The sequence below is a fragment of the Pteropus vampyrus genome, unplaced genomic scaffold (assembly GCF_000151845.1).
Source record: "Pteropus vampyrus isolate Shadow unplaced genomic scaffold, Pvam_2.0 Scaffold20, whole genome shotgun sequence".
Lineage (NCBI taxonomy): Eukaryota > Metazoa > Chordata > Mammalia > Chiroptera > Pteropodidae > Pteropus > Pteropus vampyrus.
Genome location: NW_011888801.1, coordinates 1,493,355 through 1,508,288, shown reverse-complemented (window position 1 = coordinate 1,508,288; position 14,934 = coordinate 1,493,355). Strand labels below are relative to the sequence as shown.

The following is a 14,934-nucleotide window of genomic DNA, read 5'->3' as shown; positions in this document are numbered from 1 at the left end:
GAAAGGGCCAGGCAGACTAGAGTAAAAAAGGAGTTTATATATTTATAAATGCCAAATAAATACCAGAGGCCACCCAATGCCCCCTCCCAGACAGGGATATCTCCCCCAACCCTAGGCTTCTAGGGTCTGAGACATCTTGGCCCCAAGCTACAGCCCAAGAGCAGCTGCCAGTCTGGGCTACCAGGGAACTAGGTAGGGATGATCTGTCCAGCCAAGATTCACTCCCACTGTGTGAGAAGCCCCCATAGCCATAGGCTTGTGTCCCTGTATAGGGCCCTAGCGGGGTCAGACTCAGGGGGAGAAGGTGGTCATCTCGAGTGAGACCTGCTGCCACAACTCCTTGGTCTGTTTGCTGCGTTTGAGGTTCTGAAGGATGTCGTTGAACTGCATCATGCCCATGGGTGTCAGGCAGAAGGCGCTGCGGGCACTGCGAATTGCATTTACAAAGTCGTCGTAGTCGGCAGGGGTCAGGTGAATCAAGCGGTGGTGGATGTACTGGAAGAGAATGTGTGGAGAATGAGCCACTAAGCATGGAACCAGGCCCCTCTGCCCTTGCATGTTGGGTGATTTGTTCCATGCCTGCCCAAGAGGTGTTCTACCCTGCTGCATATTTCCTGGGTTGTCACCTGCATGTATGCCTGCTGACAGCGCTGCACCAGTTGGTGGAAGGCCGGGGCACGCAGGTGGTTGTGGGCATGAGCAGGGCTCAGCCGCTGCAGCGTCTCCATGACGATCTCCTGCAGCACAAACGGGCTCAGCACCCCCTTGGCTGCCCCCACACAGAACTGGTGCACGTAGTTCACTCCTGGGGGGCAGGGGGAGGGGCATAAGACGGGGGTGGCCACCTCTGCCCTAGGGACCCAACTTTTATTTCTCAGCTCTGGCCTGGCAGAGAGCCTCCCTCCACCCCAGGAGCTGAGGTAGCCCCCCGCCCCCCGCGCACGCACACATACCCGACCAAGGCCTCAACTCTGAGCAAGAGCTAGGAAGGAGGTCTGGGATAGGAAGGTGGGGGAAGCAGGTGGGGGCGGACAATGGTCCTGGGGAGGGGAGGTGTTACCCAGCTTTGCTGCCAGCCCCAGCAACCATTTGACATCATCTGTGTAGGGAGGGGAACGGGAGAAGTTGTTGGGGTGATCGTTGTGTGCTCGGCGACCCAGCATCTCCAGTGCCAACATTCCTAGGAGAAAAGAGTGGATACATAGTGGGGGTACATCCTCTTCATCCTCTACCCCAACCTGGTATCTGATCCTACAGTAAAAAAATTGAACTCTGTGATGTGGTTGTCACTAAAGAGATGCACAACTGAAGGTGGGGGTACAGAAAGAGACCTCCTCTTACCAACACGGTAGGCAGCATGCAGGTGGTGAAGGCTGTGTGGGTTGACAGGCTGACTGTGCGTCTCCTCCTCCGGTGGTGGAAAACCCCCGCTCACCAGAGGGCTGGGCTGTGTGGTCAGGGCAGGCAATGAGGCACCCTGGATGGCTGGAAATGTGGATGCTGGATGGACACTGCTCACTGAGGGTGGGATGAAAGCCATTGAGGAACTCAGCCCCAAGAAGGGCAGAGAGGATTCCCTCCCTACCTCCCCTGCCCAGTGTACCTCCCCTCCATTCACCTGTTCCCTGTCCCCACAACTCACAGGCCACACTAGCGGGCAGTGGGAGCCCTGGCTCTGTGTGATAGGGATGTACTGTGATGGGTGCCATGGAAGGGACGGGGAAAGACACAGCAGTGGCAGCAAGTGAGGGGGGAGTCACCGAGTAAGGGTACTGAGCCCCCAGGAATGCAGGATGCACACCCTAGAAGCAGAAAGAGGAAGAGAAGGAAGATACCAAATTATATTAGGATGTAGCTCTCCCACTTCGTCCCACAACTGGGTATCCCTACCTTTCTCAGTTGGGCTGGGTCTCCCAGACTCCCACCACTTCGCCCAAGACTCAGACAGCCCTATTCTCCCAGAGTACCCAACTCTAACCCCCAATGAACTCCTAATATTCTCCCATATGCCCAACACCCCAGTAGAACACTGGTCTCACCTGTGGGTATGCAGAGCTGGGCACAGGGAAGACGGCAGGCCGGGGCATATGAGGCATGGGGTGGGCAGGATGAGCTGGGTGGGTGAGGTATTGAGGGCTGCAGGGCAGGTGGGGCTGTAGAGCAGTGTAGGGGTGCAGGCCAGGGGAATGTCCATGCCCCAGTCCTGGACCTGGATATAAACTGGACCCCACCGAGATGACTGGCACCACTGTGGCTGCTGCTGTCACTGCTGCCGCTGCCACTGTAACGGGCTCAGTCCCTGGGCCTCCCCTGCCCTCAGGCAGCCCCCGCCCAGCCTCCCCAGCTGTCCTGATCCCACTGGCACTACAGCTTGTAGCCCCTTCACGGGCTGTGGATGAGCCACCTGCTGTTTGCTCATATAGCCAGAACCACTGGTGAGCAACCTCAAACAACACTTCGGGGTATACGCCCCCACCCTTAGCCGCCTCTTCCACTGCCATGCAGGCCTTCTCCAACATGAGGTTATCCTGGAAAGGAGGAACACAGAGGGTTAAGAGGGAAGGGCTTTACTTAGGGATGGCATTCCAACATCTCCCCCAGAACTGGCTGGTTTCCAGGGAAGCATGAAAAATCAGAGCCAATGCTCAGAGTCTGTCAGTGAAAGCTTCACAGACACTGAAAAAATACTTGCTGACCAGTAGAAGTCAAGACCCAGTTTCAAACTAATTTAGCCACTCTGTCTCATCTAAGTCCCATCATATCCCCAAGGCCTTCCTTAAGCATTCCATCCTAGCGATCATCTTGGTGCCTAAACTACAGGCCTCTATTTCCTTAACTGTAAAATATGAACAATCCTAACCTCAGAGATACAAGCTAAAAAAAGTAATGGATGTGACAGCACATTAATATGTCAAATGTCACCATGAGAGGACAAACTGGATAGTTTGTGAACTCCAGCATATGGGAATTAAGAGCTGGGCTGTCAAGATTTCCCCATGCCCACCTTCCCTGCCCAGATGCCCCAAAGCAAGGCCCCAGATTGCCTATAGAAATACCTGCTCCTTGCACTGCACCAGGGCCCGCTGGATCTCATTAGGGTTCAGTGCATGGGCATGAGGCAGGCAGCTTAGAGCTAGCTCTGCTGCTGCCCTCACCATATTGGAATCTCGTGCCCGTGATGCCCTGTCAGCCAGGGATGCAACCTCAGGAGGCGTCAGGTGCCCATCCCAGCATTCTACCAGTATAGTCAGAGCTGCACTGCCAATCTCCATTGCCTGGCCTTTGGGGAAAAGAGAGAAAAGCAGAGTGGGGTTAGCATGGGCACCACTGGGGACTGGAAATGGTGTCTCTCCTCTGAGATCAGTAACAAGGCTTTTATCTCCATCAATTAATCCCCTTTCCATACCCAAATCAAAACACTGGATTTACCTGTAATCCAAGAAACGTGGGAAGAATAGGTACGTGAAAGCCAGTTGGGAGAAACAAAGTTGTGCAGGCCAAGGGCATAAAGCCCAATTTCAAAGGCGCAAAGGTGCAGGTTGCGGTGAGGACCCTGGTGGCCCCCTGAGGAAGATGGATGTGTGAAAATGGAAGTGCTGCTGTTGCCCCCTGCTTTGATCAGCACCGTCTTCGCCAGCTCGAAGTAGAAGTGTGCAGCTGCCTCTGATGGCTGATTGGGTACATGAGGGGCATGACTCTCGGGACGGCGGCCCTTGTACCTGAAGGGACAATGGGGTAGGGACAAGGATTGGGGTTTCTCTGAAATGGGTGTCCAGGTAGGTTGGGAAAGACCAGGGTAGGTGAGGACGTTAAAGGGACAATAATTGGATTACACTAGGAATGTGGCTCTGAGGGTGGGCCAGATCAGAGAGGACAGATATTTCTTCCCACTGACCTTCCAACTTCAACTGTCTTGGCCCGGGCCCCTCCACTGGCACTGGCCCGGCGACTTCCACTGGAGGACGAGGAGCCCAGGGAATCTGAGGAAGAGCTGCTAATGCTGTCACTGTCCTGTCCTCGACCCCAGGACGTGGGGGCCCAGCCTCCTCGAAGTGGCCTCCGGCTTAAGGTGGGAGAGCTATCCGATGTTGTTTCAGGGGCACTGCTGTCAATGCTGGCCATGCCTAACCCCCCAAAACACAAGTCAGTCTCAGAAGTTCCAGAAGTTAGATTCCAAGAATATTCTTCCCTCCGTGTTATTCCATGGGCTGTCATACCTGTGTGCTTCTTCTTAGGCCGCCCTGGGGAGCCCCAGCCCCGTCCATTGTAGCCTCCACGACTGCCAAGTGCCAGACGGCTGGGAACCTTCCCCTCTGTCCTTGGGGTCAAAGCCGCCTCAGATGGGAGACTCTCACAGGGGGAATGTGGGGAACTCTCTAGGTGGAGAAAATAGGACAGTGGGATGAACCCAGGAAAGGGGAACCAACATGGTTCCATACCATTCATCCCCCAGCCCAGTGCCCCCACCTCACCAGGCACATTCTTCTCTGTGAAGCCCTCAGTGGGGCCTGGCCCAGCCCCTGCCACACTCCCTGGTTGAGCAGGCCCTGCAGAGCCTGAGGTTAGTGGCTGCAGGGCCCCTGGAACAGATGGGCCCCCATGCTTTGAAGGAGACCTCTGGCTGGCTGTGGCTGGGCGGCTAGATGAGTAAAACGAACTCAGTGTCTGTGGTTTATGCGTCTGGCTCTCTCGATCCAAGAGTTTGTCTAAGATCTGAAGAACAGAGAAGTGGTGACAGAATGCTCTTTATCTCCTGACTTCTATTACCTTCCTATCTCCTTGAAACAGCTTAATACTACCTCCTCGGTAAGTCTTCTCCAGTTGTAACTATAGGAGAACCTTCTGGAAGATAGGTGCTAGCTTAAATATCCTAGTAGCCTCTATAACACATACCACTGGGATGAGTATATCGATATTAATATTGAAATGAATGAATGAATGACTTTATGCCATCTATTTCTCTTCTTCCACCTCTGCCCAAGCACTGGTCTCTCTTGTTCTTTATGAGGTATTACCATGATTCCCCACTTATCCCCCATGGGCAGAATAGCCCATTTCTCACTTTACTGGGAACCCCTGAGAAACATGGGGGAATTTGTTTGCTTTGCCAGTCAAAATCCCAGTACCTCAGTCTCTTACCTTTTTGAGCTTGGCCTGGTCATCCTTGTAAGTGATCATTAGTGCCAATGCCAAGTCACCCTTCTCCCGACGTGTGCCTTCACACAGGAGGGGATGCTCTGCCTCACTCACTGTCGTCTTCATGCCTGTGAGAAAGAGAGGTTCAGAGGAATTGAGAATGGCCATAACTCCCAAGACAGCAAAGGTAAACAGGCCAGGGCTCCCAGCTACCAGCATGCAAGGTAAGGAGTTCTATTGGTCCAGGCCACATCCCCTATTACATCCCCTATACACAGGTCCCCATCGCCTATTACACCCAGCCTTAGCTAAGCCCTGGTCTGCTTTTTAAGACCTTCATAACCTGGCCCACTCTGCCTTCCCAGCATACCCATCACTTTAAGGAAGTTGGGCTCCTCACTCTCATGAAGACTTGATTGCCCCTGTCTTTATTCATGGTTTTTTTGTCCCCTTACTTAGGACTTAACTTGATTTTTTAACCTACATTCCATGTTCTACCTCTTCTCTGCAGCCTTTCCCTAGATTTTCGATTTGTTGCCCTTATAACACCCAACACCCACAGCACACATCTTTGCCCTAAATACTTAACTGTCTTATAGGTACTACTTGGCTCATGTATGTCATCCTGGCTTCCCCATTACCACAGAGCCCCTTTGGAACAAGGCCCATGTTTCGTGTCATTCGAGGTCTGAGACACACTTAGCTCACAGATATGCTCAAGACACTGTCATACTCACCCAAGGCAGCAACTGCTGCTTCAAATCCCAGCTCCTCATCCCCAGGCATCTCGTTGTTCCAGTTGCGACTTGGAGGGCGGGAACCCGTGGGAGAAACCACTGGATGAAAGTTGGGGTAAGTCAGGCAGACAGAACTATCAAGAGAAAGAATGAAAGAGAGGGAACCCAAGACCCTCATCATTTCAGACCCTCCCATGAAGATGCCTGATGGGTCTTAGGCAATTCAGAGCCTTGGAGCTCTTGGTTTTTCCAAAAAAAGCTACTCCTGCCCCAGCTTCCCACTTGCTATAGAGTCAGCACCATACCTGGAGCACAGAGGACATCAAAGATGAAACTGGCCAACATAAGAGGCAAAACAGGCCGATAGTCACAGAGTGTCCCCTCCCGAAGCTCCTCTGCCCGGCAACGCATGGTACTCATCTCACTTGGACCCAGAGGAATCTTCTTGAGCAAGGCAGCCACCTCAGACTCCTGGTATGCCAGCTTTACCTGAGGGGAGAGGAAGAGGCTCAGACCTCTAATATTTCAATGTGGATCAAGGTACAAGGTTCTGAGATTACAATACAAGGCTCAGATAGAACCTCTAACCTCTAAGGCCTTGGTAGAAGCTGGGGGCCGCTGTAGCTCCAAGGCAAACATGCCAACTCGGAAGGCCAGGTTGTGGTGCTCTGGGCGCTCACTTAGCACTGTCAACAGGAAGGCCGCCTTAGTTAGGGTGTTGGTAGCCACCCAGGTCTGACGGCTTGTAGATACCTTGTTCTTCTTTCCCTAAAGAGAGAAGCACAAGGAGGTAGGAAGATGAGTCTGACTCACCTTGGTGGAGGGAGGAGGAGGCTCTCACTTGGGGCGGGAAATAGGAAAGGATTAGGGGTAGGAGGGGAGGGAAAGGGAAGGGGATCTCTCTCACCTTGGCAGGGGGCGGCTCTACCTTGAGGTCGGGTGGGTTGGCTAGCAGGTCCTGGGCAAGCTCCACAGTGAGACGGGAGGCCTCACTGCTGTAGCCATGAGCATGCAAGGCCTCAGCACAGGCAAATAATACCTGGAGAGAGGACATGGGCACCAGACAGGTTGAAGTCCAAGGGCAGAACACCATACACACTCATGCAGCAAACATCCCGTGAGCACATGCTATATGCTGGGCCCTATGCTGTTCCTGGGTATACCATAGGAACTCAGTCTGGTTACAGAAGCACACAAACCATGGTGAAGTCGGCTACTATTGGTAAAGGTTAAGAAAGGAGCAGGTGGGTAGAATACCTCACTGGGACTTGGGGCAGAGGGGCAAACTCAGAAAAGACTTCCTAGAGGAACTGATGATCTATAAGATCTCTGTGACCTAAAAAGGGAACAGGAGCTAACCAGTAAGGTAAGGGAAGACTATTCCATGAAGAAAGGCCAATCCATGCAAAAGCATAGATGCAAGAGAAAGCATGGCAAGCTACAGGAATGGTTCCAATGACTATAGTGTAAAAGACAGAGTAGCTAGATGAGGCTGGAGAAGCATGCAAAAATCAGACCAAGTGAAGCCTCATAGGTAATGCCAAGGACTTTCATTTTGTAAACTAAGGGCGATGGGAAAACACTGAAGCATTATAAGCAGCAGAGTGACACAATCAGACATTTCAGAAAAACTAATATAGAAGCAATGTCAAGAATGGGCTATAGGCAGGGAGGCCAGTTAGGAGGCTGTTACAGGATTCTAACAGTCATGCTACGGTCCTGACAATCCCAACTAGAGCCAAATGGCTCCTCTCCCAGTTGTGGCTAAGGTGTACCCTCAGAGTCCCCTCACCTCCATGCGACTCTCCTGTTCCAGTGGCTTCAGTCCAGCAAACAGGTCGTGCTCCTCCCCAACCCCGCCCTCGGCCTTCTCTTCCTCGCCCCCAGCCCCGTCCTGGGCATTCAGATAATATGCCTGGTAGTCATCATCCTCCTCTCCAACTGCAGGGGCTGCCTCTTTGGTTTTGGGGAGCCCATTGCCACTCTCATCTGTGGAAGGGAGGTAGTCCCTGGTACAGACCTCCCCGGGTAGTAGGCCAGGGGGGCCAGCAGAGGCTGTGGGAGGCTCAGGCCCTTCTGAGAAGTACACGCCACCATCTTCTTCATAAGTATCTGGGGGTTCAGGAAGGAAGGTGGAATGGCCTCGGGAGCCACCAGAGGGAGGGCAGGGTGGCAGGCTTTCAGGGAATCCACCAAAGGTGCTGGCCTCTGCACCCAGGGCCAGGCTGCTGTCATCCAGGCTCATTTCAGCCAGATCCGGCTCCAAGGAGCTGTCTTCACTGCTCAGCCTTCGCTTGCTCCCGCCGCCTGCTGAGCCCTTACCCCCACTGCCAGCCCCACCCAGTGCCTTGGCTTTGCCCCCACCTGGACCCATCTTATGCAGAGCCTTATCTCCCCCCTCAGCTGAGAGGCGGCGGGGACCCCTCTGTGACGAGGGGACCCCCTCACCCAACCCCTTGCGTTTGGCCCCAGGCTCCTTGGGCCGCACAGCTGGCTCAGCAGGAAGAGAGCGGGGCCGCTCCCGGGATTCTTCCAGGCCCCCAGATCGGGAGGCGCCTGGCCGAGGGGGCAGGGCTCGGGCCCAGCACAGTGCCAGCTTCCGGTCAGTGCCACTATAGGTGACACCAGGAAGTGGGTAGGCCTCTTCCCAGTTGAAGTAGCAGGCCTCCACCGCTGGCCGGAAGCCAGGGAAGAGCCGCTCCAGGGTCTTCTTGTGCTGTCCCCGCTTCACATTCTCAATCACCTTCAGTTGCCACTGGCGGAGCTGTGCACACAGTTCCCGGCGACTGTAGGAACAAAAGGGTGAGGCTGTTAGGGGCTACATTCTGCACCAAGAAGGGATAGAAGTGGGTGGAGTAGGTATGTACCCTACAGGAAGCGGGGGACAGGGAAGAACCCAGGGAAGTATTTCCTGAGCTAGCCCCATGGACATCACCCCAGTACTCAGAGACTAGAAGAATGGTACATCTGTATGTATACAAGAAGATGAAGGCTTCCTAGACTAATAACCCATTCCTGCAGAGATACAAGGGGTGGAGAGTTAGAGGAGGTCAATCAACAGGATTCTGCTGACACATTTATTGACAGTGAGCAGACTGAGACACAAAACTAGTCTGTTGTATGAATATATCATAGTTTGTTAATCCATTTCCAAGCTGAAGGACAGTTTTTGGTGATTTCAAATATAGCAGCCATAAACATTTGTGTGTTAAAAAAAAAAAAAAAGATAAGGGCTTGGTCTGTCCTGGGCTAGCCTAGTCTCCAAGCTGTGGTAAGCGAAAGGGGAGACTCACCGCTGAGGGCTGAGTGCAGGGTCCAGCACAGCCAGCCTCCACAGTGTGACCATCTCATCACACATGCTGGCACATGCATGGGCTGCCACCTCTGACTGCCCATTGCTACGGCCCGTGTGCCCACTGGCACTGCTGTGTGAGGCTGAGGTGCGTACGCTGTACCACCAACCTGTTATCTGGAAACAAAGAGAGTTCTGAGATCCTCCTAAAGGCTTGGAGAAAGAGTAGCCCTCCCGAATGTCCTTGTCAGCAAGAGGGTTAAGAGGTTAAGGGAAGGAGAAAATGAACCACCATGGGCCTACCCAACTCTGGCAGATTACCTGTTCATAGGTGAGACACTGGTCAGTGAGAATTTCCAACAAGGGGGCAGCATTGCTGTCCCTCCGTTTGAACATCTCCCGTACGATGCTAAGCAGGTTCCAGACACCCTCTGGCTCGCGGCCCCTCAGAGGGCGCAGTAGACATGCCCATTCAGCGGCAGCCGGAGGCTCCGTGGAAGACAAATACATGGAGTTCACATCACTGTGAAAGTAGTAAAGTGGAAAATGATGACCCTAAGATGATGCTGAATAAAGCAGGTGAGAGTGCAACAGGGCTTTGACACAAAAGGGGCCTTGACCCAAAATAGAATGTAGGGAAAAAAGATGTCCATGACGAAATTCTTAATCTCTCTCTACCTCAGTTTCCCAACTTCTGAAAGGGAGAAAAATAACTTCTGTTCTACTTAGCTAAGAGCAGATCACTCTGTGACTATGGATGATAAAACTATAATCATCCATTGATTCATTAGGGACATCTACTGTGTAACAGGCACTGTACAAGTGCAAGGAATCAAAGGTGGGAGGCACAAGCATTAATAGAACAAAGGATCTGACAACAGTCTGAGGTATGTTCTCCTTTCAACACACAGGCATGAAGAGATCCAATTTACCTGAAGACCACAGGGGAGGGGCCACAGAACTTGTGCAGTGTCTTCTTGATGTTGTCAGTGAGTGTCGATTCATCCAAATACCAAGTACTCTGGTCAGAGGCTGAGGGCCCTGCTGTGGGGTCTGGGGGTGATAGGCAGTCAGTCACCTAGAGATAGGGGCCTGGATTTGCCTGACAACATCAAGCCTTTAGTAAGTGGTACTCTGAACTACCAACTTTCTTTCTTCTTACTGCCCTTTCTTACCACACTCACCTGGGGCGCCACACACTGTATTGATGGCTGTTGACTGGGAGGAGAGGAGTTCATCCAGGAGACGTTGGGCTGTGGGGAGGATCTGAGGGGAAAAGGACAGAGGCATAGGTGACCCAAGGAGGACAGGGCCTAATAGGAAGGCTGATAATGCAGCCCTAGAGCTAGTTGGAGAAGGGTGTGTCAACCTCACTCACCTGCTGAGGGAGCTCACTGATGAGGTACTGAGCAAACTTCTGTAGCTGGTCCCTCTGTAGCCGAGACAAGGACTCTGAGACTGGGGCCCGAAGGCAGACTGCAGAAGCCTGAAGGGGACAGAGAGAGAAACAGAACAATCTGAGAAAAGGCTTGCTGATGCTGGGACTAGGGATAGAAAGGCAGAGCAAGGGAGGCGAGGGGGCTCACATTATGGCCAGGCATGCAGCAGAGAAGGGGGGGATGGAGCGTAGGATAGGGCCGGGATAAATTGGGAGGGCCTCACGTTGTGGATGCGGAAGAGACAGAGTGCCACGACATGGGTGCACCATTTGGCCCCAGCCCCACAGGTGCAGCTGCAGGAAGTGACCCGGCAGCGGTCAAACATCACAGCCACATTGTAGGCCCCTTTAGGGGGGACCATCTGAGGTGGCACCACGGTAGCACTCAGGTGGAACCCTGGGGAGAAACATGGGTATGGTCAGGAAGAGCCATCAAGACACAGGTCTCTGTCCTCAACTCCGGCCCTGCAGTTATTCAGACAACCTGCTCCAGTTGCTTGCAGTAGGTCCCTAACTCATAACACAAGGATGAGAGGAGCAGGCTGTGCCAAAAGGCATGATGGGACCCTTACCTATCTGCAGCGGGTCTTTCACAGCCCTCATGCGGAATAGCTGATCTCCTCGCTGGAACTCATCTGCACTGCCATTGGCCAGGCATGAATATAACCTGAGGGTGAAGAAGAGGACATAGCCACAACTAAGCAAATAACCTCTATACATCCTGTCAGAGAACACAATGCCCTGGGCACTCTCTCCCCAGTGTCAATCCCTTTTGGGGAAAATCCAAGGCATTCCCTCATCCCCTTGTCTTCTTACTACAGCCCCCAATACAATATCCCCTTTGTTCTGTGGGAAGCCCAGCACACTGTGACGTATCAGGACCCTACTCCCACCATCAGTCCTTTAGCCTCACCGAATATCCTCTTCATTCTCAGGAAAGCTCCAAAAAGCAATTCGGAGCTGTAGCTGCTCAGGCACTGGGGGGTAAACTTTCTCCACCACTTCAAATGGAATATGAAATGCCACCTGCTTTGCTGACAGCTCCACTAATGGGATCACCAGTCCATCTTTGGAAACAAAGGTCGGGGTGAGGAGAAAGAAAAGGGAAAATGAAAAGGGTTATGATCATTTGGCACCAAGACCAGTGCCACATTTTGGACCCCACCTTCACTATGAAAAACCAAAAGATCCTCCTGTCACGAAACACCAACCCTTAAGATGCCATCTGGGGGAGGCGAGCTAAACAACCCCAACCCACAGCCTGTTACCTAAGGTTTAGAATAGAAGACACCAGGGATATCCCAGAAACTCCTGGCAGCAAACAGGTGTGTTCCAGGATCCTAGTAGGTAATGCCTTTCACAAGGCTCAGCATCTTATTTCCCATACACCTAGCACTTTAAGATTCGTATTACATTGTAAATGTCTCCCTCTGGCATTCTTTTCTCTAATTGCTTTTTTAACTAACCCTTTTTCTCTAGATGACTTCAGGCCTCAATCTAAGGATGGAAGATAGATAAGAGCCCAGAAGAGTTAAAAAAGTGGGACCTCCAGAAGCAAGGGAAGCTACATTTCCTTTGGCACACCTGGACCCGGCTTCCAACAATAAAAGCCCTGGGTCGAGGGAGAGACAGGCTATCCCAAGGGAACCTAGCTGCTGTTCTTGAAATCACCTGGGGTAGGATGGAGTTACTACTCAAAGTTTCAATCAAAAAGCAGTGAAACACAACAGACTGCACATCTCACCAACTGCTAGTCAGATTAGAAACAAATCAGAAAATCATAGAGCAGAAAAGAACCTTTTTTTTAAAAAAAAATGTTAATCTCTTTATTTTACAAATGATTGACTCAGGGCAGCCTGGGATGGAAGTGGGTGGGGGTGGGGAAATGACATGCTTTTGTAGATTTTAACCTGTTCAGGAAGATAATCTGTAAAAATCTTCACCCCATGATTTCATACTTCCCTCAAAGTGAGGGAGCTCTAAGCCCCCAGGCCACCCACGCATGCAAAAATAAAAGTAGAGAAGCCAAAGAAGACGGACAGTGAAAATGTCTATGATCTGTGTGTGTGTGTGTGTGTGTGTGTGTGTGTGTGTGTGTACACAAAGCACATGCTTTCTCATCAACTAAAGTTGAATATTATCACTCCTAAAAAGTAACACATGTAAATTTCTTTTTGTCCCAAAGGGGTGCTAGAAATCTCTGTGGGGCAGTTTGAAAAATAGGATTCTTGGAATGGCCAGGGGAGAATCGCAAAGTAACTCCCTCAGCTGCTGAAAAAAAGTCAGCTTCCACTGAGGCCCAGGACAAAAACTGTGCCATGAGGAAAGCAGGGAAATGATGTGGTGAGTTCTGAGCCTTTGGAGCTTCTCTTACCATTACTCTCCTCTCCATCCCCTTTAAAGCAAAATTCTTCATGGCAATTATCAGTTAATTCACTGAAAGACCCAAGGATGAAAGAAACTCACAGCGAAAAGCAGATAGAACGCTTCATAAGGGGACTTCAGAGACACTACCCACACCCCTCCCCAGGCACCAGATGATGGAAATTTAAGGCTCTAATCCAGTGGTCCCAACCTTGGCTTCTGACAGATGTTCAATATGGCCAGAAACTAAGCCTCTGATTTAAATCTATGGAACTATGGAATCTCCTCTCACAGGCCAGTTCACCTCCACTTTCTTCTGGGTGGAATCCTTTTTTGGTGCAGCTGGGATCAGAGATCATCACCCTGAATCAAGAAGTTCCCAATGCACGTTGCGATGGGAATGGTCACTTCTTCACAATCCACCTCCTACCCACATTCTCCTCTACTTTCAACTTGCCTCGGGCTGAACTCCGTAAGTATTCCCAAGTCCCAGAGAAGTCTTCTTATCCCATCTCTAAGGCAAATGAACGACAAAAGATCTACTTTCTGTCGCTAATCCTATCCAACTCAGAATTTCCCAGCCATCACCCAAATCTCTTTCTCTCTTACACACACACACACACACACACACACACACACACACACACACGCACACGCACGCACGCACGCTGGTGTGGAGAAGCCAACCCCAGAAAGACCAGAAGAGCGAGTCTTTAAGTCCGTTCAAAGCTTGGTACAGCTCGCGGGTCCGGGACAGCTCCCGAGCGGGGACAGCTCCCGAGCAGAGACAGCTCTCGAGCAAGGCCACAGCAAGGCCGGAGCAAGGCCTGCCCGCTCCACTACCCCATCTCCCGCTCACCCTCACCTCGCATTCTGGTACCGCCACTGCCACCTCCGCCACCGCCGCCAGTGGGGGAATTGGGCCCCGCTGACTGTTTGCGCCATCCCCGCCAGTTCTGGCAGAGGCTCTCGGCCTCAGAGATGAAGGAACAGAGCGAATCCTCTTCAAAGCGGTCCGAATCCTCGAATGAGAAGCGCTCTCCGTCCTCCCACTCTGCGAACATCAGCTCCATGGGGCCCGCACCCCCCGGGGCCGGGTCCCCCCCCGCGGATCCGGGGCCTGGGCCGCCGGCCGGGGACTGAGGGGAGGCCCGGGGCCTGAGGGGCGAGCCGGGGCTGGGGGTGGCCGGGGCGCTCAGGGCGGCCGTGCCGGGCGAGGATCTCAGGCCTAGGAGAGATACGGGACAGGGCCTGGCCCAAGAGCGAGGTGCAAACGGGGATCGCGCCCAGTCTCCGAGACTCAGGGCCAGGACGAAGCGCTGGGTAGCCGGGGCCTCTCCAGGGCTGCGGCACCGCCTCCCCCATCAGCTGATCTGAACTTCCGGCCGCGCCGGCCACCACCACTTCCGCCCTCGCGTGCTCGGGGACCAGACCGAGTACGGGCGGATGCAGCGGACCTGTGTATTTTATTGCTGCGTTTCCTGCTTTTTTGCTCAAAGACACCATAAGAGGAAGCCAACCCCCGAAGGTATGCAAAACGACTACAGATCCCAGCGATAACTCGGCGTCCATGTCCCCAAGGAATAAACATTCGCCAGGCATGCCGGGAATCGTAGGCTGTCAAGCAACACCACAGGAACCATTGGGTAGTTATTGTCCTAACTCCGGTAGGCCCCGGGGTCGCTTCACCTGCTGGGAGTTGTAGTCCAAAAGCCTGCATTCCAGACTTCATAGCGTCTAATTGGGAAGCACCACAAAAAGGCGTTTGATTTCAGGAGATGGTTGTACTGTCTGTCACTGGGGCCTGTGAGTCAAGGGGTCCTTAGCCTTTTTGTGTGCCACGGACCCTTTAGCAGCCTGGTGAAGTCCCCGTATCCCCTTCTTGGATTGTTTATAAATGCACAAAATGAAATACAAGAAATATAAAGGAAACCAATCATGTTAAAATACAATTATAAAAATATTAA

The 14,934-nt window shown here is 52.5% G+C and overlaps 1 protein-coding gene across 5 annotated transcripts; it reads right to left on the bottom strand.

The window, feature by feature from the left end:
- Positions 1-17: 17 nt before the first annotated feature.
- Positions 18-14,892, bottom strand: ZSWIM8 (zinc finger SWIM-type containing 8). 5 transcript variants are annotated; one of them, XM_011355265.2, is made up of 26 exons: positions 13,833-14,892; positions 11,517-11,670; positions 11,176-11,270; positions 10,828-11,000; positions 10,544-10,651; positions 10,350-10,431; positions 10,098-10,218; positions 9,487-9,688; positions 9,167-9,342; positions 7,666-8,659; positions 6,781-6,912; positions 6,462-6,641; positions 6,179-6,362; positions 5,874-5,972; positions 5,140-5,264; positions 4,473-4,713; positions 4,218-4,376; positions 3,896-4,124; positions 3,430-3,719; positions 3,057-3,280; positions 2,040-2,528; positions 1,619-1,802; positions 1,342-1,518; positions 1,061-1,180; positions 627-737; positions 18-495 (listed from the first exon to the last, which is right to left on the bottom strand). In XM_011355265.2, exons 1-26 carry the CDS (start codon positions 14,038-14,040, stop codon positions 35-37), a joined length of 5,718 nt encoding a protein of 1,905 aa, XP_011353567.1. In that variant the 5' UTR covers positions 14,041-14,892; the 3' UTR covers positions 18-34. The 5 variants fall into 5 exon arrangements, with proteins under 5 accessions (XP_011353567.1, XP_011353569.1, XP_023383665.1 ...); XM_011355267.2 differs by having other exon boundaries at positions 1,643-1,802; XM_023527897.1 differs by having other exon boundaries at positions 7,894-8,659.
- Between the last annotated feature and the right edge of the window lie 42 nt (positions 14,893-14,934).